This window comes from Pelecanus crispus, chromosome 2, assembly GCF_030463565.1.
Source record: "Pelecanus crispus isolate bPelCri1 chromosome 2, bPelCri1.pri, whole genome shotgun sequence".
In the NCBI taxonomy this organism is placed as follows: domain Eukaryota; kingdom Metazoa; phylum Chordata; class Aves; order Pelecaniformes; family Pelecanidae; genus Pelecanus; species Pelecanus crispus.
Window position 1 is genome coordinate 70,202,941 of NC_134644.1, and position 27,763 is coordinate 70,230,703.

The 27,763-nt window shown below is 43.2% G+C and overlaps 1 protein-coding gene across 3 annotated transcripts; it reads left to right on the plus strand.

The window, feature by feature from the left end:
* The first annotated feature begins 1,435 nt into the window (after nucleotides 1-1,435).
* Nucleotides 1,436-26,918, plus strand: ADNP2 (ADNP homeobox 2). 3 transcript variants are annotated; one of them, XM_075705830.1, is made up of 7 exons: nucleotides 1,436-1,473; nucleotides 4,222-4,424; nucleotides 6,691-6,868; nucleotides 7,041-7,201; nucleotides 8,740-8,859; nucleotides 18,808-18,897; nucleotides 23,416-26,918. In XM_075705830.1, exons 5-7 carry the CDS (start codon nucleotides 8,752-8,754, stop codon nucleotides 26,461-26,463), a joined length of 3,246 nt encoding a protein of 1,081 aa, XP_075561945.1. In that variant the 5' UTR covers nucleotides 1,436-1,473; nucleotides 4,222-4,424; nucleotides 6,691-6,868; nucleotides 7,041-7,201; nucleotides 8,740-8,751; the 3' UTR covers nucleotides 26,464-26,918. The 3 variants fall into 3 exon arrangements, with proteins under 3 accessions (XP_075561945.1, XP_075561946.1, XP_075561947.1); XM_075705831.1 differs by lacking the exon at nucleotides 4,222-4,424 and having other exon boundaries at nucleotides 1,443-1,473; XM_075705832.1 differs by lacking the exons at nucleotides 1,436-1,473; nucleotides 4,222-4,424; nucleotides 6,691-6,868 and having other exon boundaries at nucleotides 7,022-7,201.
* The last annotated feature ends 845 nt before the right edge of the window (nucleotides 26,919-27,763 follow it).

Consider the following 27,763-nt stretch of genomic DNA (forward strand, 5'->3'; position numbering starts at 1 on the left):
GGAAGGGGAGGACTAAAAGCTGCCCCAGGAAGATGGCAGGGATGGCATGGAGCAGGTCCTGGTGTGCCAAGGATGGGATCCAGCATGGCCCCACATGCCTCCACTGCAGTGCACCTCCTGCCACGACCTGCCTCCTGCCTGCTCTGGCCACAGAGCCACACCAGGCGTCTCAGTGGTGGAGAGCCACCCACGCTGCTGCTGTGGCTGGTTGTCTTGGTCCTTGTGGTATGGCTGTTACCTGCCAGCACAGAGAACCAATTCTGTTTCCATCTTGTGGTCATTAGAAACCATCCGCCATCATGGTAGGAGTAAGACCTGCATTCACTGCTTGGCATGGAGATGTCTGGTAGAAACAGCTCAAGAGATTGACCTACAGCGACGCGCCTTTCAGCAGACCGCAGTGCCTTCCAGCGCCACGGGCGTGATGCCACCATGCTCCCAGACAACGTCACCAGAGAGGTGTCCCGTGGGGCTCCTCTGGCCAGGACCCGCACCACGGCTCCCACAGCTCCTCGCCAGGGTGCCCTGGCCTCCTGGAGCCCCAGCCCGCCATGGCCGCCAGGCCTGGCTGAGGAGCACCAGGGTGGAGAGGCATGAGCCATGCGTGGAGGCGCCAGGTGGGGCCTCCTCCAATGGGAAGTCTGGCTGCCAGGCCTCACCTCGCCCTATTGGCTGGTGGAGGTGGGAGGGGCCTTCAGCCCCCAGCAAGCGCAAATGAGGCTTCACCCAACATTCCATGCAAATCAGTAGCGAGCTGCTGGGTGGTCACGCGGTGACTTCATGTGATGGACACGATGCCACCAGGCTCCTCCCACTCCAGGATGACGTCACTCCCCCAGCTCTCGCGAGAGCCCCCAGTGGTGGCCCTTGGAGGGCGCAGGCAGGAGGGGCAGGTGGCACGGGCGCAGGTGAGCCCCGGGGCCGGAGGGCGCCCCCACCTGAGGCCCCGCCCCCAGCCGCGCCCAGCTCCTCTGGGGAGCCAATGGGAGCATTGGCCCAATTCTCTTCCCATTGGCTGGCTGCCTGGCATGCAAATGAGCCCCGACGTCACTTCCTGGGATAAATCGAGCGCCATTTTCTCTTTCTGGCTCTGGATGAGGAGCGGGCGGAGGCCGAAGGGCGGGTGTGGGGCGGCGGGCGCTGCGCGCGGGGGCTGAGCCGAGGTCGGTCCCGGGCTCCAGCGATGCTGCTGCTGCCGCCGCCGCCGCCCTCGCGGTGCGCGGAGTGAGCGCGGCGGCAGGCGGAGGAGGAGGAGGAGGAGCCGCGGGGCGGGGCGGCGGGCACGGCGCGGCGCGGGAGGGGCGCGGCGGCCGAGGCGGCGGCGGCGGCGGCGGCGGCGGTGGTGGGGCCAGCGCTGTGAGGAGCGGGAGGCGGAGGCTGCGGCGCGGGCCCGCGACCCGGCAGGCGGCGGCGGCAGGAGCAGCGGCGGCGAGGCGGCAGAGCGGCGGCGGGCTCCCCCTGCAGCCCGGCCGGGTAGGTGCAGCGGGGTGAGCCGGCGGCGCCCGCAGGCGGCCCGCCCCGAGGGGCGCGGGGAGGCGGGGGCGCCCGGCGCGGGCAGGGCGGCCGCCGCCGGCCGAGGCGCTGTAGCCGCGGGCTGTCAAGAAGCGCCGGCTTCGGCGCCGCTGGCTGGCTGCGCTCGCCGCTCGGCTCGGACCGGCTGGCCTCGGCGGGGCGCCGGGAGCCCAGACCGCGCCGAGCCGCGCTGCGGGGAGGCGTGCGGCCCGATCGCTGCCAAGGGGTGTTGAGCCTCGGCGGCAGCGGAGTGCCGAGTCTCCCTGCCCGGGAAGCACCTGGAGGCGCCGGCGGCGTTTATGCTGAAGCCCCCGCGGTAGCCGGACCGCTCCAGGCGGCCCGGGCGGGGGCTGCACCTGTCAGGCCCGAGGGTGCCGTCCCCGGGGCGGTCGGCGGCCGGCCTGTCGGAGCAGCCGGGCAGTGCCGGTGCTCGCCGGCGTGCCCTGGAGACCTAGCCGGCTAACGGGGCGCGGATGGGGCAGGGCTGCGGGGTCCCTGCCTGCCGGCGGGGCGGCGGCTGCCGCTGCCTTGCGGGGCGCTCCCGCCGCGGCTGACTCCGCTGAGCCTCGGCGGTGCCCGCCGTGTTTCCTCGGAGGCAGCCCGCCTGGGCTTGCCTGGGAATGACCCCCTGCTCCCCTGCCCGCAGCGCACGCCAGCGGAGGAGGGGCTTCCGGGTTTGCCCATGATAGGAAGTCGAAATTAGCCTAATGAGACATTTTAACACAGGGAAGGCTCGCTGCTGTACGACTGCGGTTTACTAAACAGCTGTTCAGGACCGCTCCCCCCCCAGTTTCTGTCAATACTTAAGCGGTAGAGTATCTAAGGAACCAACTTAACGGGTTGTCTCAAAGTCTGTGCATGAAAAGTCTTAATTGCTTCTAGACAATACGGGCATTTGAAACAGTTTGTGGAAAACTGTAATATGTACGGGAATAGTTCGCATGCAAAATTAGAATGAAAATGTTAATGGCATGCAAAATTAATATATTAAGTATTCTTGTGGTACTTCACCAATGCATACGTTTTTGCAAAAATTAGAAAGCTTATGAATAATGTAAACAAACATAACCCTTACAATGCAAATCGTTAAAACCATTTGAATATGCTTGCCTTGTTCTAGAGAGCAAGTAGTGGGAAGTTCTTTTTGTCCTGATTTGTAAATGGATTAAAAGATGGGTATTTGACCCTTGCTGCAGTGATTCATTGTTCCGTACTGTCACAATTCTGAACAACTCCCTTTCAACTGATAAATACTTAAGTTCTGCCAGGTAAACTATCTGGGGGGGGAATCAGTTGTTTTCCTTAACAGTTTTCTATCATCAAAAATGCATGTTTGAACCCTTAAAAGTTTTAAAGACTTATAATGAGATACTTACAAAGACTCAGTCTTGCGATCCCCAATCCAGTCAATATTCTACAAATTTTAGTGGTCTCTTTAATAAAATTTCAGTTGAATTTTGAACAAGAAAAGGGGATTTCTTTAGAGCGATATTTAGTCAAACTGTGTGTAATAAATATGCTGTATTATAAGCTGTAACAAGAACTGTAATTCTAATAGCGCATTTTGTGCAAGTTTTGTAAAAAAAAAATCAAAAACCCCTAGATTATAGTAAGTTTTCAGACACAATGAAGAGCATGCAAACACAGTCTTATAATGCCTTATGTTTTACCATTGGGAAGTCCTCTATTTGGGTTAAGTTGTGTTGAAGGCTGGTAGAGCTGGCTTGTGCTTAAACACTTCAATCCTTTTGCTGAAACCTGTAGCACAGCCTTATTTTTTTCAGTTCTGTCCCCTTGTTGAATTATTCAGGTTGTGGGTTATCTGTGCTGCAGACTGTTCTGTGTATGTGTGAAATGTCTTTTGAGTGATACTGGGCTGACTAGTGCTGTACAAATACAGTTGTACTGCTTCCTAAAGTAGCTGGGCTTGGTCTGTGATTCTTCTGCTCGCATAGGCATGGGGCTGATGAGTCCTGCAGGATTTGAGTAGGCTCCATGTAGATGCTCAAGTCGTCTAGAATGCGCTTGGGTCCTGCTGGGTTCAGTTTCTGGCTAATGCTGATCCCCAAGGGAGTCAAGATCTGTGTGAGTCACAGTGCTCTAGGAAGGCTCCATGAGTTCGAATGGTATAGTCCCTTCTTCTCTTCTAAGTAGTCTTGGATAACTGAGACTTGATTGTGTGTTACCGAAGCATCGTAACAGTTATTCAAACCACAGTCGCTAAAGTTAGTGATCTAAGTTTGTTTTGATTTGACCTTTTTAGGTAAAAGGCAGGTTGATGCACTGTATCTTTATCTGTGTAATCATGCACCTTAATGTTTTTTACTGTGTTAGCAACTATTGAATCATGGCCATCCTTGTGTTGGATTAGATGACTGTTTTAATGGGCGTGTGATTTATAGCAAAGAAAAGAGCAAAATTATTGTGACTGTAAGAGATTTATAACTCAAGACCCCGAAAGGTTTCTGATTCAGTTGCAAAAAAAAAAAAAAAAAAAATTGGTTGTTTTTTTACCTGAGGCTTCTATCAAGTTGCACTTGGCTAGAAATTGGAATTTAAAAAAATGAAGTGGCGTTATTTTGTTGACCGGAACTACTGTTAGTAAGTTTTATTAATCTATTTTTCTCTGTAGTAATATTAATTTACAACAAATGAAATAATAAACAAGAATAGTATCCATTCTAATCAATTGACTTTTTTTCTTTCCAGGAATCAAATCTTTCAGAGCTGTTAAAACATCTAGAGATGTTTATAGGAAGCTATATGCATTTCTTCCCTCTCCCTCCAAAGGCTGGATAAGCTTTGGTGATGCCAACGTACTCTTAAATCTGGTTAGGTCTCTATCAGAAGGCACAGATAAGAGTCCAGGGAATGGAACCGTCCGTGTAATATGTGGTTGAGCAGATATCCAGGTATGACTTCTTGGAGGGCTTGTAAGCTTATTAGAAACAAAATTGATGAGAGAAAAATTCGACATGGCCAAGCTGAACTCATGTTCTTGTAGGCAGTTTCTCAGCGTGCCTGTCCTAGCTGCTGTCTTTGCCATCCAGTGTTTGTGTTCTTTAGGTTCTGAGAATTAGTGGATCACATGCTCTCATTTCATTTTCAGGAATGAAGCAGTTATCGTTTTCTCAACTAATATTGAATTATCAGCTTCTAATGAGTTTACTAAAATGAAAATGAAAAATTCTTTATTGGTGCTTGTCAACTCTGATAACTGCTGAAATAGAAGTTGGTAAACAAACTGTTAAAAATACTTCCCACCCAAATATCGCAAAACCTGAAAGTCTTTATAAATAATCTCTTCCACAGTTACTAATGATAGTTTACTAGATAAAAAGGCATAAAAGCTGAGAATGATTGAATTTCCAAAGCAGATAATAGGAAAGGACAAATTCCATAAGCCTTTCATGATTTCCCTACTATGAGCAGTTCTATGAGCAGGAGACTAGTGAAGGCCAGCTTCCTAGGAACGTGTCTAGATATCTGGCTTCTGTGTAGGTTATCTGATGTCTAAAAAGGGTTACGCTGCAGCCTTTTTTGTCTGTGGATCTTCTAATAAGGTTTCTCTCTGGCTGACTATTTTCATGAAATCTCTAGAAATGCTCGATTATCTAGTTTACTGTTGGATTTTGCTGGATGTATTTGCATGCACGTGGAAGGCACATTTGTGTCTTGCTCCAGCTCCATACCACTTTCATATTTAATTTGATTGCATATGCATAGTTTCCTTAGGAACACAAACTAATAGTGGTGATGATTTGATGTAAGGAAAAAACCTTTCACTGTGAGCACAGTCCACCACTGGAAGAGGTTGCCCAGAGAGGCTGTCAAATCTTTTGTCTGTGGAGGTTTTCAAGACCTGACCAGCCAAGACACAGAGTGCCCTGGCTGCAATTCATTGTTGAGCCTGCTTTGAATAGGAGGCTGGACTGGGAGTCTTCTTGAGGTCCCTTCCCAGGTAAATGAGTATTGTTCCAAGCAGGCTAAAAGGAAGGCAAATAGGAACTTTCCATTTTGTGGTGACTTCTCACTTTGAAGAGTTGAAATGTTAGTGTGTTTGCTTTTTTTTTAATGCAGAGCAATTATAGTCAAGCTTAGTTACTTGACAAACTACTAGTATTTGTTTTTGACTAGTAAGATACTGTCCAGACTGTTACCTTGTTGTTTAGACTAGTATTAAATTACTACAGTACTACTGGAAGGGAAGAGTTGCATTTGTGATCTTTGAAAAGCTGAATGTAGTTGGACGTTACATGATCACAAATGTTGTAGAAATGAAGGGAATGTTTAGTGTTGCATGAAAGTCCAGCTTACTGTATCATTATGGAGGTGTTACCTAAAGGAACAGTAAATGCAGGAATAGAGCGATGGATAAAATGCCTGAGCAAGGGTTGAATGACCTTTTTAGAACTGAGTTTGGGACATCAACTGCTACAATGATTCTTTTATTTTGCTGTTAACTTGCCTTGGTTCTGTTTATGAAAAGGTACTGTCTGTGAAAACTCAATAGATTAACAGTTTTTTGGAAACTAAAAGTAGCTGAAGATAAACTTGTCTTTTAGGTAGCCAGTGTGGTAAAAGGATCAAGACTCTTGGGCTAGAATAACTCAGGTTTAATTTTACTGTAGTGCTTTCATGTTGAGTTTTCTGTTTAAGACTGGGATGTGTACCAACAAAAGATTGACTGTAGTTATGCATGGAAACAAAGTGCAAGCTAAGGCTTCAAGAGAAATAAATTAGTAGTAGAAGTGTATAGATAATAAACTGTATAGTAATCAGGGAATTAAACTGAGGGCTTGAGGGAATAAGCTTACAAGGTTGAAATTGTGTGACCTTTATGGCAGGGCATTGCTGGTCTAATGGATACAGGGAATGTTAGATGAGTAACTTAAACTGCTTGGGAGTCAGACTCTGAAGACCAGCTGAATAACCTTGCTCATGACACATAAATATACATCTTTTTTGATTGAAGACCAACTACTTGAAAGCTGGCAAATAAGTAATTTGTATTCAAGTTTCTTCTTTTTGTTTTGGGGTGGGTTTTTTGTTTGTTTGTCTTTCCTGGATGAACGACTTACATTTCAGAAAGATTACTGGTTAAGAAAACTCTTAAGATATATGGATGTTACATACTATACCACCTTTGTAGACTAATGTTTCTTTTTTGTGAGATAGACATGCCTCAAGAAATGTCTGCTTCACCTTCTTCAGTAGCATCAATGTATCAGTTAAAGGACTGAGATGGAGGAACTGTTTCCAGTGGAGTCTAACGTATTGAACTACATCTCCTTCTGGCTGATCTGAGCATGGTGACATCGTGTCAGCTCTGTTGTTACCTGCAGTGGACCATGGGGTTGGTGCACATAACCTGCTATCGTAGAGGGACTGATCATAAAGCTTTAACCAGGGGCTATACAAATTTCTGGTTGACTACACTTTAAAAAGAGGATTTTAATCTTAATTTTACTCCTTGAATTTTGATAGAATGCCAGATTAGTTACTCTGATTTGTTCCATTCTGTGTAGGTTCCTGTTCCACACCCACCCCAATGGTATCAGAATGTCTGCCAGACTTCTTACTGATAAAAAATATTAGAAAACAAGACTAGCATCTGTCAAATGGGGCTCCCTCTCCATTTCTCTCTACACACCTTTCCTTTGGGGGGAGAAGAAGAGGAGAATAGCATGTGAGTTGTTTGAATTTTAATTAAAAAAGCCTCAATTGTATGTTTTGTACATAGATTAAGGTGGGTTTTTTTTTCTTCTTGAGTGATGACATAGAGGGTAGAAAATTTACGGGTTTTTTTGCTTTTGGTGAGGCTTAGCATGTAGATTCTGTCTTATTTGGGAGGGGTTTTTCCAACTATTTACAGGAAAGTCTTGCCTTTCAAGGCAAACATTTCATGTTGACAGTGATCTTGCTTTTTTTTTTTTTTTTGAGTACAGCTTTTCAGGACCATCAAGGCTGAAGTACTGTTTGGGGTTTTTCTTTATTTTTTTTTTTCTTTTTCTTGTTAGAACTTGTCCTGGATGGATGAATTGTTTAGCAATAAGGGTCTGTTGGGTCCTCTGCCAGCTATTTAAGAACAAAGAAATACCTGTGAAGCTCCCAATGACCTTTTTCAGTGCAGGGTAGTTCTGTAGCATTCTGTGTGCATTTAAGTTTCTTAAATCTCAGTCTAAATTGTATTTTGGTGTAATCTAGGGAAGAGGTGATAAAGGCAGATACTTCTAAAGCTAAGCCCATGGGTATACCTTATGATGTACTGGGAGCTGAAGATAAGCATGGCCCAGCTGCATGGGGAGTGATAAAAGCCTAGCTGTTTGGGAAGTGCTAGACCCTTCCTGGTGGTATGTTCTAGAGAGGTGGGCAACCAGCTGTGCAGCAACCCTTCAAATACATGACCTGCAGCAGATAATCTGTCTTTCTATAATCTTGCTTTAGTCATCATCCTCCTCTGTATGTTGGACTCCAGCTATTGCAGCTTGCTGGAGGGAGCAGGGTAGGGTATAAATCCAAATTCTGGAGTAGAGGAAGGTGATAGAGCTATATACACTTCAGAGGAGGAGGCCTGAAAGCATATGGGTATTAAAAAATTTGTCTCACTTCAGCATATTTAACTATCAGTGCCATACATTAATTACATTTTATTTCTACTGCATTAATGTTGTAGTAGCTTGTTTTATGCCAAGGTCAGTTTACAGCAGCAGAAACTTCTGCAGGAAACTTAGATTGTACTAACAATCATACTTTAAGCATGTACATACATGACACCAAACCAAATTATCAAAGAGGCTTCTCATCTTGATGCTAACATTCAAGGTGAAAGGTGTTGAATTCCTCCTTCCTAGATGAGATGATAGTAATTTTCTGAATAGAGCTTAGTAAAATTCTGGTGTTCGTGTTCTCCTACAACAAAGCCACACAACACAGTATAGCTGCCATATAGACACAAAAAGATTTGAAAGAAAAACTTGGAATTTTGTTTAGATAGAAGACATGTAAAGGATTTCCCTCCCACCCCCCCCAAATCAGATTCTGTTTCCTTTAAGAGGAAGCCAAGTGATCTACTGGGAAATATTAATGAGACCAGTTCTTTGGCTTAAGGCTTTTGGGTTATCATATTTAAAAATACCTTTTTCAGACTTTAGGTTTGTTTTAATACTGTTAAATGCGAGTGCCTGTGTTCAAGTATTCCATCACTTTTTTGTATTTCTTTTTCAGGAAAAGTGCAAAATGTTTCAAATTCCTGTTCAAAACCTTGATAATATCAGGAAGGCTCGAAAAAAGGTGAAGGGCATTCTTGTGGATCTTGGGCTTGACAGCTGCAGGGAATTGTTGAAGGTAAAGCATTTGAAATAATGTAAACCAATCTGAAACATAAACCCTTGAAAAAAATTTCACTTTTTAGTGTATATATGGTAGTTCTCTGCCATAGATCTTTATGGTGGGGGCTTTACTTGAAGGAATACTCATGGCTGACTACTCACATGCCAGGGGTGGAATTTAGTGTTTTAGTACATAACATTGAAAGAAACTATTTCTCAACGAGATGTGTTATAGATGGTGCTGCATATTCTCTGCTAGTAATATTTCAATTAAAGGAAACAGTACAGCTTTAGGAAAAATGCCACAGACTAATGAAATGTTATTTGTGTATTACACAGCAACTTTTTGCAATTTTTTAAAAATCACAAGCAGATGAAGACTTGAGTCTACTCAGAGGCATCCTGTCACACACATATCAAGGGCCAGCCTCTGAAGGATATACAAATTGTCAGTATTTCTGAAAACAGACAAGTAGTTAGACCCAGTAATGTTGTTGCAGGCCTTTAAACTTTGCGTCCGGGGAAAAATACCAAACTTGTCTCACTGAGTGGCAGTTCAGTTCTGCATCTTAAAAAGTATATGCAAGTATACTGGGGGGATCGGGATGAACCTACTACTGCTGTTGCAACTTTCAGGAGAAAGTAGTGTGCAACAACCCTTCAAATAGATGACCCACAGCAGATAAATCTGTCGGGAGGAATTCACACCATCAGATTGGCAAGCCAGAAAAAAGTGCAAACACTGTGTCCTGGTTTCAGCTGGGATAGCATTCATTTTCTTCCTAGTAGCTGGTACAGTGCTGTGTTTTGGATTTAGGATGAGAATAATGTTGGTAACACACTGATGTTTCAGTTACTGCTGAGCCAGGCTTACACTAAGTCACGGCCTTCCCTCCTTCTCATACCACCCCACCAGCAAGCAGACTGGGAGTACACAAGAGGTTGGGAGGGAACACAGCTGGGACATCTGATCCCAGCTGACCAAAGGGATATTCCACATCATATGACATCATGCTCAGTATATAAACTAGGCGGAAAGTTGGCTGGGGGTCTGCTACTTGGGAACTGATTGGGCATCGGTCAGCAGGTGGTGAGCCATTGCATTGTGTGTCACTTGTTTTGCATATTCTTTTATCATTATTATTATTTTCTCTTACTTTTCTGTCCTATTAAAGTATCTTCATCTCAACCCGTGAGTTTTACCTTTTTTTTTCCAAATCTCTCCCCCATCCCATTGAGGGGGAGTGAGAGAATGGCTGTGTGGTGTTTAGCTGCCTGCTGGGTTAAACCACGGCAGTCCTTTTTTTGGTGCCCAACCTGGGGCTCAAAGGGTTGAGATAATGACAGATCTGACCAGAGTGTGTTAAAACAAAGTTGTTATAAGCATTCATTATTAGGTTAATAGTCGCTGGTCGCAATGTTGATTTATTTTCTCTCAGAGTTGTTGCGCTTGTTCTCAGAGTTGCTTTACGTAACACCTTACTTTCTATGTTCCCTGTTGTGCTGTTTATTACTTCTGGGGCCTGGATCAAGGCTGTCATTTTGCTGTACTGTGTAACACTGGCTTACAAAACGATGAAATTACTGGTCGTGAGACTAATGTGGTATTTGTATGCAGCATTGTCATCATCTCCATACTTTGGGAACCATCTCTTGGAAACTATTAATAATTACACCCTTTACCTTTTCTCCTTGGAGAGCCAATTGATGGGGGAGACAAGGAGGGAGACTTGCCCCGTTCCTTCACCTTCCCTTTCTCCTCCAGGCTAGTTCCAATAGCTCTTGAGAATTCTGGATATCCTTGGGATGATCAGCCGGGTTAGCTCAGTTGGTTAGAGCATGATGCTGATAACGCCAAGTACACAGGTTCAATCCCTGCTTACTGCAGGGGGGTTGGGCTCGATGATCTCTCAAGGTCCCTTCCAACCCAAAGCATTCTATGACTCTGTGTTCAAATCAGCATGTTCCTACTGCTGTCTCCTGAATGTGTTTCAGGTCTTGTTTAAGGTTAAACAACTATTTAAGACTACCACCCAGAGATCTGCCCTGAGGCTGGATAGTTATGAGTGGCAGGGTGTTGTGGGGTAGTATGGGCAAATGCCTAGGATGGTGCCTAGGGCACCTCCAGTGTTTTGGAACTTCACCCCTGAACAAGTGCAGAATTCTGAAAAACTAGTAAAATGTTTGGAAGAAGCACGTTGTCACCCTGGGAATCCCAGAGAGACAAATCACTGCAACGTGCTGGAGCCTGGCCCATGCCTCCTGGGCCCTGTTCAACAGTATTTGGTACCCTCAAGGGGAAGAGAAGGTCTCTGGATCTGACGACAAAGCAACAGGCGCTGCGGCTACTCCTAACTCTCACGACAGCCACTGCAGTTGAACCAGAGAACCAACCTGTGCCAGTATCAGTCACCCCTGTACACAAGAAGAAATATTGGATGTGAAAATCAGCTCATTTAGTAAGGGAAGAAACTCCTACTAAGAAGAGGAAGGAGTGGACGAGGCAGGCTACTCCAACGCAGGGCCATCGTGAGGAGGAAGAGGCAGAGCTCATAAATGAGGTGGTAACCACCCGATCCCTGTCCCTGAGTGATCTGCGAGACATGTGAAAAGATTTCAGTTGTCGTCCAGGCAAGCACAAGGTCACCTGCCTATTCTGATGGTGCAATAATGGGACCAGTAGCCTGGAAATGGAGGGTAGGGGAGCCAAACATCTGGGATCCCTTTCTAGGGAAGGGGGCATTGGAGTTTCCAAAGCAATTGGAAAAGGGGCACAAGTCCTCGCCCTCCAGAGGCGACTCCCATCAGGTGTGAAGGAAGAGTCCCTTCAAGGAAGATGTTATATGTCACCCAAGCAAATGGACTACCATGGAGAGAGGTATCCAGTACCTGAGGAAATTGGCCATGGTGGAGGTGGTCTATGATGATGTGGACAATGAGCGGTTACCAGAGACCCAGACGAAGTCAAGTGCCTGCCGACCCACGTGGCGGAAGTTGGTACAGAGTGCACCAGCGTCGTATGCCAACTCCTTGGCAGCAATGAGCTGGAAAGACGGAGAAGTACAAACAGTAGATGAATTGGCTGGCCAACTCCGTCAATACGAAGAAAGTCTAAGTCTAAGGCTTTAGTGGACACCAGTGCACAGTGTACCCTAATGCCCCCCAAGTAAGCCTAGCTGGGAATGAGTGGCAAAAGCACCCCATTGTGACTGGCCCAGAGGCTCCGTGCATCCTTGGCATAGACTATGTCAGGACAGGGTATTTCAAGGACCCAAAAGGGTACCGGTGGGTTTTTGGTAGAGGTGCCTTGGAGGTGGAGGAAATGAAACAGCTGTCTACTTTGCCCAGTCTCTTGGAGGACCCTTCTGTTTTGTGGAGTTGCTGAGGGTTGAAGAGCAACAGGTGCCAATCACTACCACAGTGGTGCACCAGCGGCAATATTGCACCAACCAAGACTGCGTGATTGTCGTCCATAAACTGGTTCGTTGACTGGAGAGCCAAGGAGTGATCAGCAAGACTCACTCAGCCTTTAACTGTCCCATATGGCCAGTGTGAAAGTCTAATGGAGAGTGGAGACTAACATCTGACTATCACAGCCTGAATGAAGTCACGCTGCTGCTGAGTGCTGCTGTGCCAGACATGCTGGAACTTCAATATGAACTGGAGTCAAAGGCAGCCAAGTGGTATGGCACAAGTGATAGCACTAATGCTTTTTTCTCAATCCCATTGGCAGCAGAGTGCAGACCACAGTTTGCTTTCGCTTGGAGAGCTGTCGTGTACACCTGGAATTGACTGCCCCAGGGGTGGAAAATGCCCTAGCATTTGCCATGGACTGGTGCAGACAGCACTGGAACACTGGAACTGAAGAAGAGATATTGGCAGCATATGAAGGGGTGTGAGCCACTTTGGAAGGGGTTGGTGCTGAAGCACAGCTCCTGCTGGCGTCCCGACTGTTGTTGCTGAGCTGGATGTTCAAAGGGAGGGTTCCCTCTACACAGCATGCAACTGATGCTACATGGAGTAAGTGGTCACGCTGATCACACAGCAGGCTTGAATAGGAAGCCCCAGTCACCCAGGAATCTTGGAAGTGATGTGGACTGGCCAGAAGGCAAAAATTTCAGAATATTGCCAGAGGAGGAGGTGACGCGTGCTGAAGGGGCCCCCCTGTATAATAAATTGCAAGAAAATGAGAAGCAATATGCTCTGTTCACTGATGGGTCCTGTTGTCTTGTGGGAAAGCATCAGAGGTGGCAGGCTGCTGTATGGAGTCCTATTTGACAAGTCGCAGAAACTGCTGAAGGAGAAGGTGAATCGAGCCAATTTGCAAAGTGAAGGCCATCCAGCTGGCTTTAGATATTGCTGACCGAGAAAAGCGGCCAGTGCTCTATCTCTATACTGACTCATGGATGGTGGCAAATACCCTGTGGTGGTGGTTACAGCAATGGAAGCAGAGCAACTGGCAACACAGATGCAAACCCATCTGGGCTGCTGCATTGTGACAAGATATTGCTGCCTGGGTAGAGATCCTGGTTGTAAAAGTCTGTCACATAGATGCTCACGTACCCAAGAGTTGAGCCACTAAAGAACATCAAAAAAACCAGTAGGTGGATCAGGCTGCTAAGATGGAAGTGGCTCAGGTGGATCTGGACTGGCAACATAAGGGTGAATTATTGATAGCTCAGTGGGCCCATGATAGCTCATGCCATCAAGGAAGAGATGCAACATATAGATGGGCTCATGATGAAGGGGTGGACTGTGAGCTATTGCACAGGTTATCCATGAATGTGGAATATGCACTGCGATCAAGCAAGCCAAGCGATTAAAGCCTCTCTGGTATGGAGGGCGATGGCTGAAATATAAATATGGGGAAGCCTGGCAGACTGATTATATCACACTCCCCCAAACCTGCCAAGGCAAGCGCTGTGTGCTTACAATGGTGCAAAGAACCACCGGATGGCTGGAAACATATCCCATGCCCCATGCCACTATCCAGAACACCATCCCGGGCCTTGAAAAGCAAGTCCTGTGGTGACATGGCACCCTAGAAAGAATTGAGTCAGCGGGACTCATTTCCAAAACAACTTCATGGACAACTGGGCCAGAGAGCATGGCATTGAGTGGGTATATCACATCCCCTATTATGTACCAGCCTCTGGGAAAATTGAACGATACAATGGACTGTTGAAGACTACACTGAGAACAATGGATGCTGGGACATTCAAACACTGGGATACACATTTGGCAAAAGCCACCTGGTTAGTCAACACGAGGGGATCTGCCAGTCGAGCTGGCCCTGCCCAGTCAAAACCTTTACGTACTGTAGAAGGGGATGAAGTCCCTGTAGTGCACATAAAAATACAGTGGGGAAGACAGTCTGGGTTACTGCTGCCTTGGGCAAAGGCAAACCCATCCGTGGGATTGCTTTTGCTCAAGGACCTGGGCGCACTTGGTGGGTAATGCGGAAGGATGAGGAAGTGCGATGTGTACCTCAAGGGGATTTGATTTTGGGTGAGAATAGCGAATGATTTGAATGGTATGATGTTAGTTGCTCTGTAAGTCTGTATGTCATCTCTTTTATGGATGCCATATGCCATGCCAATGGTATTACAGTAAGAATCACCCAAATTAATGAAGAATGAATTTTGATGAAAGTGAGCAAATTGCAGCGATAATAGAGCTGTACCAGCGCAGCGGTGGTGGAGCCAGAACTGGCTTCAGCATGCAACAGTCCAACACCGCACACCATCTCTCCTGCCCTGAAGGAGTGTTATGCCAGATGGAGCCCAAAGTCATGGACTAAATTAACTCAACGGGCATTTGAGAGGGGTGGCCCATAGACTTAGGGAATGATACCTGTGTGTATATATATCAGAAGACAGGAAAGTTGGTGGGGATTAATTGGGGTGTATTGGAAAGTGTGGGACCTGGGCATGATGTAGATGGTATAGAATAAGAGGTGGATATTGTCCTGGTTTTCACTGGGGCAGAGTTAATTTTCTTCCTAGTAGCTGATATAGTGCTATGTTTTGGATTTAGGATGAGAATAATGTTGGTAACACACTGATGTTTGAGTTACTGCTGAGCCGTGCTTACACTAAGTCAAGGCCTTTCCTGCTTCTCACACCACCACACCGGTGAGCAGACTGGAGGTACACAAGAAGCTGGGAGGGGACACAGCTGGGACAGCTGACCCCAACTGACCAAAGGGATATTCCACACCATATGACATCATGCTCAGTATATAAACTAGGCGGAAAGTTGGCTGGGGGTCTGCTGCTTGGGAACTGGGTGGGCATCGGTCAGCAGGTGGTGAGCCATTGCATTGTGTGTCACTTGTTTTGTATATTCTTTTATCATTATTATTATTTTCCCTTCCTTTTCTGTCCCATTAAATTGTCTTTATCTCAAACCCCCCCCCCCCCCCCCCGATTCTCTCCCCCATCGCATTGAGGGGGAGCGAGCAAACAGCTGTGTGGTGCTTAATTGTGTGCTGGGTTAAAACACAACACACAGTAATGCAACTCAGTGACTAAACAGAAGTTTATTTCAGCCAGCTAATACACAGGCTTTTTTGGTTGTTCAGTATGTTCATGACTTCACATTGACTGTAGTTAAGAGTTTGGGTTAGTTCTGTTTGATGGTATCAAAGTTAACTGTGTAGGGGTGCTATTGTTTCTTTTGTGGTGTTTTTTCTGAAACTGTATAAGTAAACAACTGGGAAACAAAATGCTTAAGATCTGCATGCATATCTAATTCTGGAACATTCTTGGTTGTTGCAGTTGAACAGTGCTTGATATATCTAAATGTTATAAGAGTTCAGGGAAAAGTGTATTTGTCTAGTAATTTACATTTTCTTAATGTTTTTCTTGTGTTGTATATTGTTTTATAATTAAAGCTCTAAGTCAGGAGGTATTCTGTCTTGACTCTTTGAAGTAGAAATGTTTTGATGCTAGGTTTTTTTTTTTTTGCTATGAAATTGATTGGAATAAGGTGTGTGTGTGGTTGGTTTTTTGGGAGTGGTGGTGGTGTGGGTTTTGTTGGTTTTGTTTCATTTTTAATAAATCGTGGTTGTGGGGAACCTGGTGAGCGTTTCCATTCTGGAAAAAGCTCTATGAAATGTGGGCCAAAAAATACCATTTTCGTTTTTTGCAAATAATTGTCCCTTAAGCAAGTTCATAACTTCAGTTTGTTTTTTCCAGGTAATCTGGGGCTGGCTTTGGTATAACTTCAGCAGCAAGAAGAATGGTTTTTATAACTTGATTTGTACTTTGCCCATATGATGATGGAAGTTTTTTGGTAGAATAGGGTGTGTGATGTCTTAATAGGTGAGAAGTAGGTCAAGGTTTTGGGTGGTGGTTTTTGGGTTTTTTGTTTTGTGGGTTTTTTTCCCCTCCACTCCTTTAAATATTAAGATTGATTTCTGGACATTGTCCTTGTGAGAAGGCTGGACAATTTACGAAACAGTATGAAATGATATGATACAAATTTGACCTGCCATCTGGTCTTAAAATTGGTCTTAAACTTTTCTAATAAGGCATAATAATGGAGAGTAGTTTGTGAGGAAGGTAAAGGAATTTCACATACAGCTAGTATCTCTTTGTAGCTTGGAGACCAAATGGATTAGTTTTTAGGCTAAAAGTTCTGCTAGGAAGAAAACATGAGCCTTTTGTGTTGGGTTACTAGTTGGATTCCCAAAGTAGTACTTTTAAGTACACTGTAATGTCAGAGGCGTTCCTTTAGTAAACTGTTTTAGCTTCTTTAACATACTGTGGTCCTTAAGTCTTCATTTAAACTCTAAGCATTTTATGATTTTGTTCTGGAAAACAGTGATGGTTTTAATACAGAGGGGAGAAAAGTTCTTAGTTTTAAAATGCTTTTGTCTTAAACTTAGAAATACCCGCTATGCATCAGGATTAATCAGGCTTCTCAGAGGGTTTTATTCTCTTCTTGTTGCCTTTCCCTTTGCCGTGTTCCTTCCCTCCCTGAAGTGAGAAATGTGTGAAGGACATAATAAGTTAGCCGATCAAAGCTTGCTTCTGGGACGTCAAAATGGATCTCTCTTTAAAGCAAGAGTTCAGAATAGCCGTTCACAGCACTGACTACTTGTAGTGATAAGAATGGTTATCTTCCTTTATCAGTGACTTTCTCTGTAGGAAACAGCTGTTTTAGCAAAATGATCTAGACTTATCACACACATTTGGCTTGTGGGAATCTGGTGTTCAAGTCTAGGAACCTCTTTTGGTGGAGAGCACTCAAACCAAAATCAGAACATGTTTGGGGTAGGCCATAAATGTCAAGAAAAATTTTTAACTGTGTAATTCACTCCAGTGTGTTTGGCTGAAGAATTGTTAGTAAATCTTGAGTCTCTTTGTCTTCTCTATCAAACATATGTAAGTAAAGCATTGTGTTCTCCAAGGCTGTGGGATTTCTCTTGTTCCATGGGAGGCTTCTTTCTAAGGTGTGGGTGTTTTTTTTTTTTTTTTTTTTTTTGAGGAGGTTTGGCTGAAGGGCAAATAGATGAATCATTCAGTGCCTAGATGTTGATTAGAATGGAAGGGGTTTGTTTATTGTTGCCCTGAGCTCTTCAGAATTCTCCTTGGGGAAATCTGAAGGTTGAAAAAGCTAGAAAGCTTATTGCAAACTTAGCTACATCTTTCTAAATTCTTGAAGAATTTAATTTAAATCAAATTATCACTGGCATGACCTTCTGGCTCGCTATAATCTGTTATATGCACAGGGATGCTCACATTTGCATGGTGTGGACAGGAGCCTGGTGCAGACAGAGCCTGCATTAACTAGGGTTGCGTATCTGACTGCTAGAGGCTTTGTTTCTTTTTGTTGCTCAGTATATCCTGTGTTGCTTGTAAATTTCACATAAATATTGCATTGTTTTTTTGACCACAAACTTAGATTTATGAATTCCACTTCTCTTGAAGTTGGTTAATCTTACATGGTCTTTATTACCTGCTTCTACTGTTCCAGTGGGGTTTGGTGCAGAGGTGAAAATGTCTCGCTCTCTCTAAGCATCTTGCAGAATTTTAAGCAAAGAGGGGTTTGTGAAAGGGAAGGAGAATGTGAGGAGAGAAGCAATGCTAGTTTTCTGTGAGTTAAGCCTGGATTCATAGCCTGTGTTTCATCTAAGACGCTCTGTTGTGCTGCTGAAGCTAGCCTAGGGTCTTCAGAAATGCCTAGCAATCAGGAATCTAGTTATTTTTTTCATTAAGTTTGTGTTTGAATATGTGTGGGCCTTAAAAAATTGGAGAGGAACTTAAGATTTTTAGAGTAGTAGCTGGCTTTGGCTTGAGGAACATAAACTGTTCTGATGGGGTTGATTAGAAGAATGCTATAAGGAAAGTTGTTTACCCTGACACAGTTGTTCCAGATGCAGTATTACTGTTGCTTTTACAGCTTGGGGAAAAATACTGCTGCTCTTTGAAATAAGCTTCTGGGAATGTCTTTGTTTTTCCAAGTTAAAAGCATAGCAATGCTATGAAGATTTAATACTAAAACCTGCTGCAAAGTAAACCACGGTGGTAACTTAATAAACGGAAGTAGTGAAATATTACAGATTTAGGAGGAGGAAGGTAGCGGGAGAAAATATCTTTCAGTGTTCACTGTGAACTTGGCTAGAAGCAGTGGAATTAAAGTGTGAATACTTTCACTCCTATATTATTTTCAGTAACTATGAAGTGTTCAGAATTCCTACTATATTACAAGGCAGTCATATGAACAAGGCAGTCATATGAACAAGTATTTGAGGTAAAATAAATCAAAGAGGGGTCAAAGTAGTAATTTCTTTGTACTGAGTTTTGAGACCTGTATCTGAATACTGTATGGACTTCCCATTCATCTCTCTGTGTGGTTTTTTCCTTTTTTCTTTTTCCTTGCTCTGTATTGAAACTGTTTTTTGTATTCATAACAGACTGCAAAAGCAGATTATTTCTTGTTTTCTTTTTTGTTTTAGAATCTTAAAAATTTTGACCCAGGTGAAAAACACTTTTGTAACACTTCATGGAGTGATGTCTCTCCTTGGGAGTCTGTGGGCAAAAGGAAGGTATGTATATTTGTGTTAGAAATTCTGGGTAGATGTGCATATGGAGTCGCTGAATTTTATCACTTTCAGAAGTCCTGCAAAAGTTAAAATACACCTTTCCATGGTAAAAACAAAATACCTTTAACATCTGTTTAACATCTGTTTTCTAAGTACTATTAGTCAGGGAATAATCTTTCATTTCCTCTGTGTTCTTCCCTGTAATGCAGCTGGTTATAAGGGCTATCTATATATGTTGTTTACTGTCTTTAAGGATGCAAACTTGAGCATCAGTATTTGAGATGTCACACTATGTTCGGCCTTTTTTCTGATGTGTAGTCTTCACATGGTCTTGTATACAACATGCTTCTTGTTTCATTGGAAGGGTGAAAATGTGATTGCATAGATGTGAGTGGATTAAGCTGAAATTATCATTAGCAGCTTGGGATAGGGTTGCAGTGAAAAACATATTCCAGTTAGATTTGTGTATGTGAAACAGCTTTTAGTATATGTGTATGTGATGCAGCTGGAATCTTGTGCGAAGCTAGAATCTACAAGAAAGGCAGGGTTGAGATGAACAAACCAAAGGATTTCCATAATTTTGTATTCTAGCAAGTTTCTAAGATACTATGTAGAGCATAGGAGTATATCCAGAAGTAAAAATAGTCTTTTCTCAGTCTTGCTGAAAAGTCTTCGGGCTCCTGATTGCTTCCATGAGGAAGGCCTGTCAACAGCGTGTAAACAGTGGTGGGTCTGCTCTTTTTCATCCTGAATCAATAGGTAATGGTTTAGAATAGTGTGGTTGTGGTTTTCCAGGATTTTTTTTACCTGCCCTTACCATCTTTAATACAAACTGAGGCTGCCAAGTGCAATAGTTGCATTTTTTTAACAAAGCCCTCAACATACAGGCTGACCAAACAAAGCCACTCAGTCTTTGCCAAACTGTCATTTAGAAGAAGGTGACCCCTCCACCCTTCAGGACCTTTGTCTGCTTTGTCTCCTAGTTCTCCTTTCCTGAAGTTCGGTTCACACATTTAAGACTGGAGGTTCATCTGTTCACATGGATTTGTGGGTAAGAGAGTCAAATGTGACTTGTTGTTTGACTAGGTCCATAGAGACAGATTGCATCTAGCCTCTTAGTGCAACTTCAGATAAGGCTTACAGTTATCTTGAGTCAAGACTACCTTAGATGAATGGAGTGAAACCTGTTAATGGTTATGATGGTGTCTCCCTGCCTTGCCCTTCTCCTTTCTTCTTTATGTACATGGAGACTTCTTTTATCAGGTCTCCTGGCTCCATTCAGCATGTTATCTGAGCTTTAGCCTTGCTGATTTTGTCTTTTTTGCCTTTTCCTCCACCTTCTGACTAAAGAAAGAAATTCAGTGTTGGGAGATCTTCTGTGTTAGATGAGCAGGGGAGGTTCCCCCTCTTCCCCAGACATGAAAAAGGGAAGAGGAGGATGAAGACAGAGTGAGTGAAGCTTCCTGTCTAAAACTTAAGATGAAGGGGTTTTTTTCTGTCTTCCTTCCACAGTCCTTCAGGAAAATGATTATCCATTTCAGTGAAAATGGAAAAGAACTAAAAATCATGCACTAGAGAGGGAATCTTCTTTCATCCCTATTGTCTGGAGAGTGAACAGGCAGAGAGACCTGATCCCTTACCAGAAGGGAGAAATATAGATCCTGACTCAGGTCATCAGCATGACCAGTCTGTATGTGTCCAAAAACCAAGATTGGAATCTGATCTGATAAACTTCAGTGTAGAGCTTGTAATGTGTTGCTGTGGAACAGATTTGCCAACCTATGTCTTTCGGATACTAAACTTGTTCTTATCCATTTTCTTTAAACAACCATGGTTATTTGATTTATATAATTCACATATATTGGCATCATGCTGCCTAGATTTGGGAGAAAACAAGTTGGTCCTTCAGGGTATTCTATTCCAGAGTTGTTGCCATAAGGGGAAAATAAGTAGTTTAAGCTACATTAGAAACTCGGTAGGCTGGACAAGATGTCTGTTTAGATGAGTTGGTGGTTTCTACCATTAGTAGTATTTTTAGGAAGACAATAATAATTCTGGAAGAACTTTGGTTTTTGGAGGCTGTCATGTCTTTCTGCTTGTCTCTAGGCTGTGGGGAATGTGAGACTACACAATGGGAAGTGTTACTGCGTTCTGGGGTGTATTCTTTGGAGTAGGACTAATTGAGTTTTTCTAAATGCCTCTGATAAGCCTTTTTGAATTCCATTTGTACAGTTTAGGGTTGTATTGGTCAATCTCAAAGACACTTCATTTTTCCTAAGTGGCTTAGAATTCTTATTTTGTCAAATTTTCTATAAAACTGAGATGCCGTTATTAGACTGTAGTAGCACTTGCAAACATAAAAAGCAGTTCAGATGTGTATGCAAGGAGAACATGCTGACAAAATGGTTTTGTAAGATGTCTGTGTGGAAGAGCTCTGTTTCATACAGAAAACATCAAAGTAGCAGACTTCCACATACTTCTGCTGAAACAGAATTTTTTGGGATTTGTTGTTGTTGCTGGGGTTTTTTTGAGTTAAGTAGTGGGACTTCAGGATTCATCCTAATTTGGTAGGACTTGAGGTACAGAACTTTTCTTTTGCTGAAGTCTCATAATTTTTACCTCCATCAAAAAATAAATTATCTAAGAAGGCATGGAACATTATTTCCCTTAGACTTACCAGTATGCAGGTACTGGGGTGGTTTCTTAGTGGTATACTACAATGCTTGTTTGTGTAAGAAGTAAAAAACATCATTACTATGGAATAGTAAATTAATTCAGCACTTGAACCACTTGCAGAGTGTTCTCACTGCACCCAACAAAAATTGTTCAGACTTTGCAGCATGGAAATACTGAGTGTATTACACTATGGTATAAGTTTATGGGGACAGGAGGACCCAGACCAGAAATGGGGTGGGAGGGGAAGTAAAGAGTGTATGGGTCCAGTATTTAAAAGCATATAAACTTTTCTAAGCCTCAGACAACCAATTAAAATAAGCAGTTACCTCTCTGTCACCTGACTTCTGAAGAAGTAAGGCTAGTGAGGTACAGCTTTTAATAATGCTCTGTATACTTCATTAATTCAGTAGTGTTAGTGTCCTTTCTCTACTCAGTGTACTTTAAAAGTAAGATTGAAGCTTCTTCTGATTTGCTGTGGTGCTGTTTACTAGCAGCTGAGACCAGACATCTAAAGAGTATTAAGTAAAGGATAATTCACCGATACCTTCACGGTGTATACCTTCACAGCAGCCAGCCAGTGGCTTTATCTGACCTACTCTTTTGAATTTGGAGGTTAGATTTTGGTTATCGTCAGGAGACTATTCTAGTATTGCTAATAGATGATACCTTCATGGCTGTATAAAATGACACACCCCCCCCCCCCCCCCCCCCCCGCACAAATTTTTGCTACAGTTCTTAGTAATGTATATATGACATATATGGGTGATCTTGCTAGGCTGGATGCTGTAGTGGTGGAACAGCCTGCTCCCTTTGGATGGTGTTTCATAAGGGGCAGAAGTCAGTAAGGTGAAAAACACATCTGAGGGAACAGACAAGTTCCACTAGATGTTTGAGAGTGCAGGTTTGTCACCTGGATGTTGCTGTGAGTGATTCTGTAGTTTTTGGCAGGAGCCACAGTTAACTTCCTAGGAAGTTGATAAGAAAAAATGGTTGATAGGGCTACCAGTTTTTCAGAAAAAGGAGATAATGTTCATATGGATACGAAAAGTAATGCTGTCAAGTAACATGTAATTAAGGGAGCAAACCACTGTTTAGTGGAAGGTATTTAGGTTTATACAGTTAAAATATTTTCTATATGCTCTATAATGAGTGTGCTAGAGGAAATTTCTTAAATTACTGTGATGGGATGTCCAGTGTGTTGAGGAAATACAAAGAGGTCATCACTGCTTTATCATAAAAAGGGCTTTTATTCCTTTCTCTTTCTATTATTAATCTGGCTCCAAAAGAATGTTCTTAAAAAATCAGTCTTTTGTGGCTTTGCTGGGAGAGGTACTTTTGGAGAGCTTTCAATGAAGGGTAGGGTATTGAAATACACCCCCTCAGCTCCCCCCCTTCTCTCTCTACTCTTTTTCTCCAGTACATAGGAGATGCCCCTGAACTAAACAAAACTTTAAAAGTGTCGTATTAAAAGGGCTGCTATTCCTAATTGCTAAGGCTTCATCTCCTATGTACAATGGCATACAAATTCTTCTTACCTTGTTCTGTGATTCCCATCTTTAAAAAGGGGCTTCAGAATTACTACTTGTGATCTGGAGTAGAAATGAACTCACTTAAGCCTTCTTAATAAATCATAAAGAAACAAAAAGGGCACAAATGTTTTTCCCTATAAGTATGTAATCTTTAAGTCTGCTTTTCAAAAACAGATCGCCATGAAACTGAGAAGATACATGCTATACATCCAATGAAGGCATTTTTGACAGGTGATAGTGCAGACTTACTTTGAAACAGGTAACAGGGATTTAGGAACTGGCAGTTTCTAAGTGGATGTTTTTGTTTTGTTTGCAGAGATACAGAACAAAGCCGTACTGCTGTAGCTTATGCAAGTTCTCGTCAAAATTGCTTACTTCATTCAAGAATCACTTGCACCGTTACCATGAGGATGAAATGGACCAAGAGCTGGTGGTTCCTTGCCCAAAATGTGCATTTGCTTCTGATCCCAAAATAGTGGGAAAACATATCCGGATGTTTCATTCATCTAATAAAAGAGTACAGAACTATACAGTCAGCATTTTGGATGGCATGAAACAATTCAGGAGTGACATCATAAACTTCACATGTCTAAAATGTCACTTTACAGACACATTGTATTACAATATGAAGAAACATGTGCTGATGAACCATTTTCAAAACTTAATAAGTACATATTTTGGCCAGAAACCTGATGAAAGTAAAGAGAATTCTGTTGAGCACTATTGTAAAAAATGTAATGCTTCTGCAAACAGCCAAGACTCTTTAATGTATCATGTCTTGACAGCTGAAACACACCGAGACCTGGAGAACAAACTTCGGTCTGTGATTTCAGAACATATTAAGAAACCAGGACTCGTGAAACAAATGCATATTGCTCCAAAGCCTCCCCAAGGTGTGGCAGTGGCTGCTCCGTCTGCAGGGCCTGCTGCTGCCCCGGCAGGTTCCGTCACAGCTCCAGCTTGCATCCAGCTTGCATTTCCACAGAACAATCAAAACCAGAGTGTGGTGCAGCCGAAAGCAGTTCAAAACACAGTCAGACCACTGACTGTTTCAAGTGCCTCTGGTAGCCTTCCACATACAACTTCTGCTCCGGTTGTTACCCCGTCACATGTTACTCTTGTATCTAATAATCTCCCTGTAGGTCAGAATAATGTTAATATTCAGCCATCACCTTCCCAGCCTATCATTGTTTCCCATAGGCTCCCACTTAATCAGCCTGTGAGGGCTGGAGCTATTCCTCTGAATCACTCTGTTGGGACTGTAAATAGAACTGTGGCCCCCACAGTTCTTCCTCTTAATCAACCTGTCAGGCCTGGGCTCTTTCCTATTAATCAACCCATTGGTACTATAAATGGTCCAGTTGCAGCTGGAGCACTACCTGTTACTCAACCTGTCAGCCCTGTGAATCAGCCGGTTGCACCAGGAGTCCTCCCTGTGAATCAACCGGTTGCACCAGGAGTCCTCCCTGTGAATCAACCGGTTGTACCAGGAGTTCTCTCTGTCAACCAGTCGCTTGGGAATGTGAATAGACCCATTGGTCCCAGGGTCCTTCCTGTGGCGCAGCCAGTTGCACCAGGGGTTCTTCAGCTTAACCAGCCTGTTGCCTCTGGGGTTGTTCCCGTCAGACAGCCTGTCAGACCTGGGTTTCTTCAGCTTAATCAACCTGTTGCCCCAGCAGTTATCCTAGTAAATCAGCCAGTTCAACCTGCAGCTTCTCAAAATGCAGCTTTTTTGACTGCAGGTTCTATACTTAGGCAGTTGATTCCAACTGGTAAGCAGGTTAATGGGATACCTACGTACACGCTTGCCCCAGTTTCAGTTACTTTGCCTGTACCTCCTGGTGGTGGAGTAGCAACTGTTACGCCACCACAAGTGCCCAACCAACTAATGCAGTCTGGGACAGTAACTCAGTTGTCCCAGTCACCAGCTAGTGCACCCTCTCCTCCGATGGTTTTAATGTCTCAGAATACATCGTTACAAGCCTCCCCACCTGGTCCTGAAACAAGTCAGGCTATCAGACAGGCTAAGCAGTGGAAGACTTGCCCTGTTTGCAATGAGCTTTTCCCATCAAATGTCTACCAGGTGCACATGGAGGTGGCGCACAAACATGGTGATGTGAAAATGGAGGAAACCCTGGAACCTGACAAACTGGCAGCTTGCGCACCATTTCTAAGGTGGATGACAGAAAAGACAGTCCGGTGTTTCTCTTGTAAATGTTTTCTCTGTGAGGAAGAGCTCATGAAACATCTCTTGATGCATGGCTTAGCTTGCTTGTTTTGCACAGTTACTTTCCATGACTTAAAAAGCCTTGTGGAGCACAATAAAGCTACACACAATGGGAAAAAGCAGTTACATGCAGATTACAGCAACAGAGGATTTCAACTAGGTAATGATGCTCAGGGTGACCTTGTATTTCCACACTTTGATTTCAGTACAGTGTTACCAAAAGAAGACATTGGTGAAAGAGAAGTACATTTGGCAGTGCTTGCTGGTCTAAATTCAAGAACACTTGTCCCTGTTTACATCAAAGTGAAACCTCAGACAGCAGAAGTGAACAACAGATGCAACAAAAGAGTGTTAACCTGTCCCTTTTGCTTTGGTACGTTTGTTAGTAAAGAAACCTATGAAATGCATTTGAAAGAGCGGCATCATATAATGCCAACTGTACATACAATTTTAAAGTCTCCTGCTTTCAAGTGCATCCACTGTTGTGGTGTGTACACTGGAAATATGACTCTGACAGCTATTGCTGTACATTTGCTCCGTTGTAGAAGTGCTCCCAAAGACAGCAACTCAAGCGTGAAGATGCAGCTTGAGCGTACTGAGAAGAAAGAGCTACTGTTTGTGAATGGTGAAAAACATGATTCTGTGATACTGAAAAGAAAGCAGTTAGATTCCTGCTTTGTTGCAGAAGACCAAAGGAATAAGGAACAGCAGCCTCTGAGCTTAAGTACTGGCATAGCTCTATCTCCAGAAAAAGAAGTGAATTCAGGGGTAGTGCCTTTCAAGCGACAAAAGTTTAATACTAGGACTGAGACGAAGAAGCTTCCTTCTAGTGAGGATCTTCGCTTTCTAGCAGTAGATCCTAATCATTATGATCACAATTCTTATGAGGCTCAAAAACAGTTTTTGACAGACTACTTTAATGAGAGACCATATCCTTCTAAAAAAGAGATAGAATTACTTTCCTTGCTGCTATATGCGTGGAAAATTGATGTTGCATCATTCTTTGGAAAAAGGAGGAATATATGCTTAAAGGCGATAAATAATCACAGATCATCTGTGCTGCTGGGTTTCAGTATGTCTGAACTAAAAAATATTAAGCACAGTTTGAATATAAAAGATGAACCATTAGATATGTAAATGAGCTTTTTATAACAGCTAAAAGCAATCCATAATTGCATACTTACCAGTTTAGCAGTTTATTGTATTACTTGTTTTAACTTGCAGACTGGCCTGTTGAAGGGTGCAGTAGTACAAAAAGTCTCGTTCAGTTGTGACTGTTATTGTGAAAGGCACACGTAGTTGTGTATTTGAAAAAGCTAAAACCTTCAGACTTACACATCTGGAATTTGTTTTAGCTTTTTACTTTTTCTGGACTAGTGTTTTTTGGTTTGGTTTGGTTTTTTTTTTGTTCTGTTTCCCTTTCTTCCCCTCCAGGCTCCCATTACACTTTTTATACCACCATGTAAAACATTTGTCCTGTTAAAAACAAATTTTATTTTATTTTTCTGCAAAGTTGTCATCTTTTCTAAACAATAAAAGGTATAATGTTGGTTAAAATACTGAGGTAAATTACATGAAAAACCTCTATTTGATTATTTGTGTCCTCCTAATCTTTTTTGCCTATTTTTGTTTTATCTACTGAAGAAGTGATTGTAGCCTTTACATCCATTGCCCCTTCAAATTACCTATGCACTGGTAGCAATAAAATACATGGCAATTTTTTTTTCCTCAGTCAAAATACCTGTGCCAGTTAAGTCTGGTGACTTCTAGTATCTAACTAGTATTAACGTGGTGGGTATATTGAGGGGCTTGGGGGTGCCTATTGAAGTGTTAAAATTAACTGACTTGAAATGGTTGTGTTGTTATCTGTTAAATAGATCTTGCTAACCAGAAGTGTTTACTTTTTTTGTTGGTATTGAAGCCTGGTTGTTTAAATACCTATTGTTCAAAGCTTGGTAGCAGCATTTGGTTTCTTTTCTTTTTCAAAAAGCAAAACTGCTTTGGAGAGTGTCAGATTGTTTTGATATATGGAATATATGACTTCTGTGCACATCACTTACCTGTAGAAGCCCTATCCAAATATCACCAAAGTTTGGTGAAAAATCTGATTTTTATTTTAAATTGCTGTTGTGTGAGGGTAGTAACTGAGCAGTGCCTCCTCCCCAGCAAATTAGATACATGGCTTGAAGTCCTTTGAGTCAGCAATTGCACAAACTGAAACTGGATGAATTGGTAGCATCAAGACTTTAAACTGTTGAGTACCTGAACCAATGATACTCATGTAGTGATTGGGTTTTATTGTCCTATAGAGAGCATAAGAATAGTATAAAACCCAAATAGACTATCTTGTTTTATATGAACTAGCATCCCTATTACCGATCACAGAAAAGCTGTTGGGAAGGTTCACATGAGTTGAAGAACAAACTGTAGTACTGGT

Excerpts from the sequence above, each read along its gene's own strand:
- ADNP2 (XM_075705830.1), top strand. The coding sequence starts at position 8,752 with ATGTTTCAAATTCCTGTTCAAAACCTTGATAATATCAGGAAGGCTCGA. Across the intron at positions 8,860-18,807 it reads GCTGCAGGGAATTGTTGAAG|AATCTTAAAAATTTTGACCC; the intron begins GTAAAGCATTTG and ends TTTTTGTTTTAG. Across the intron at positions 18,898-23,415 it reads AGTCTGTGGGCAAAAGGAAG|AGATACAGAACAAAGCCGTA; the intron begins GTATGTATATTT and ends TTTTGTTTGCAG.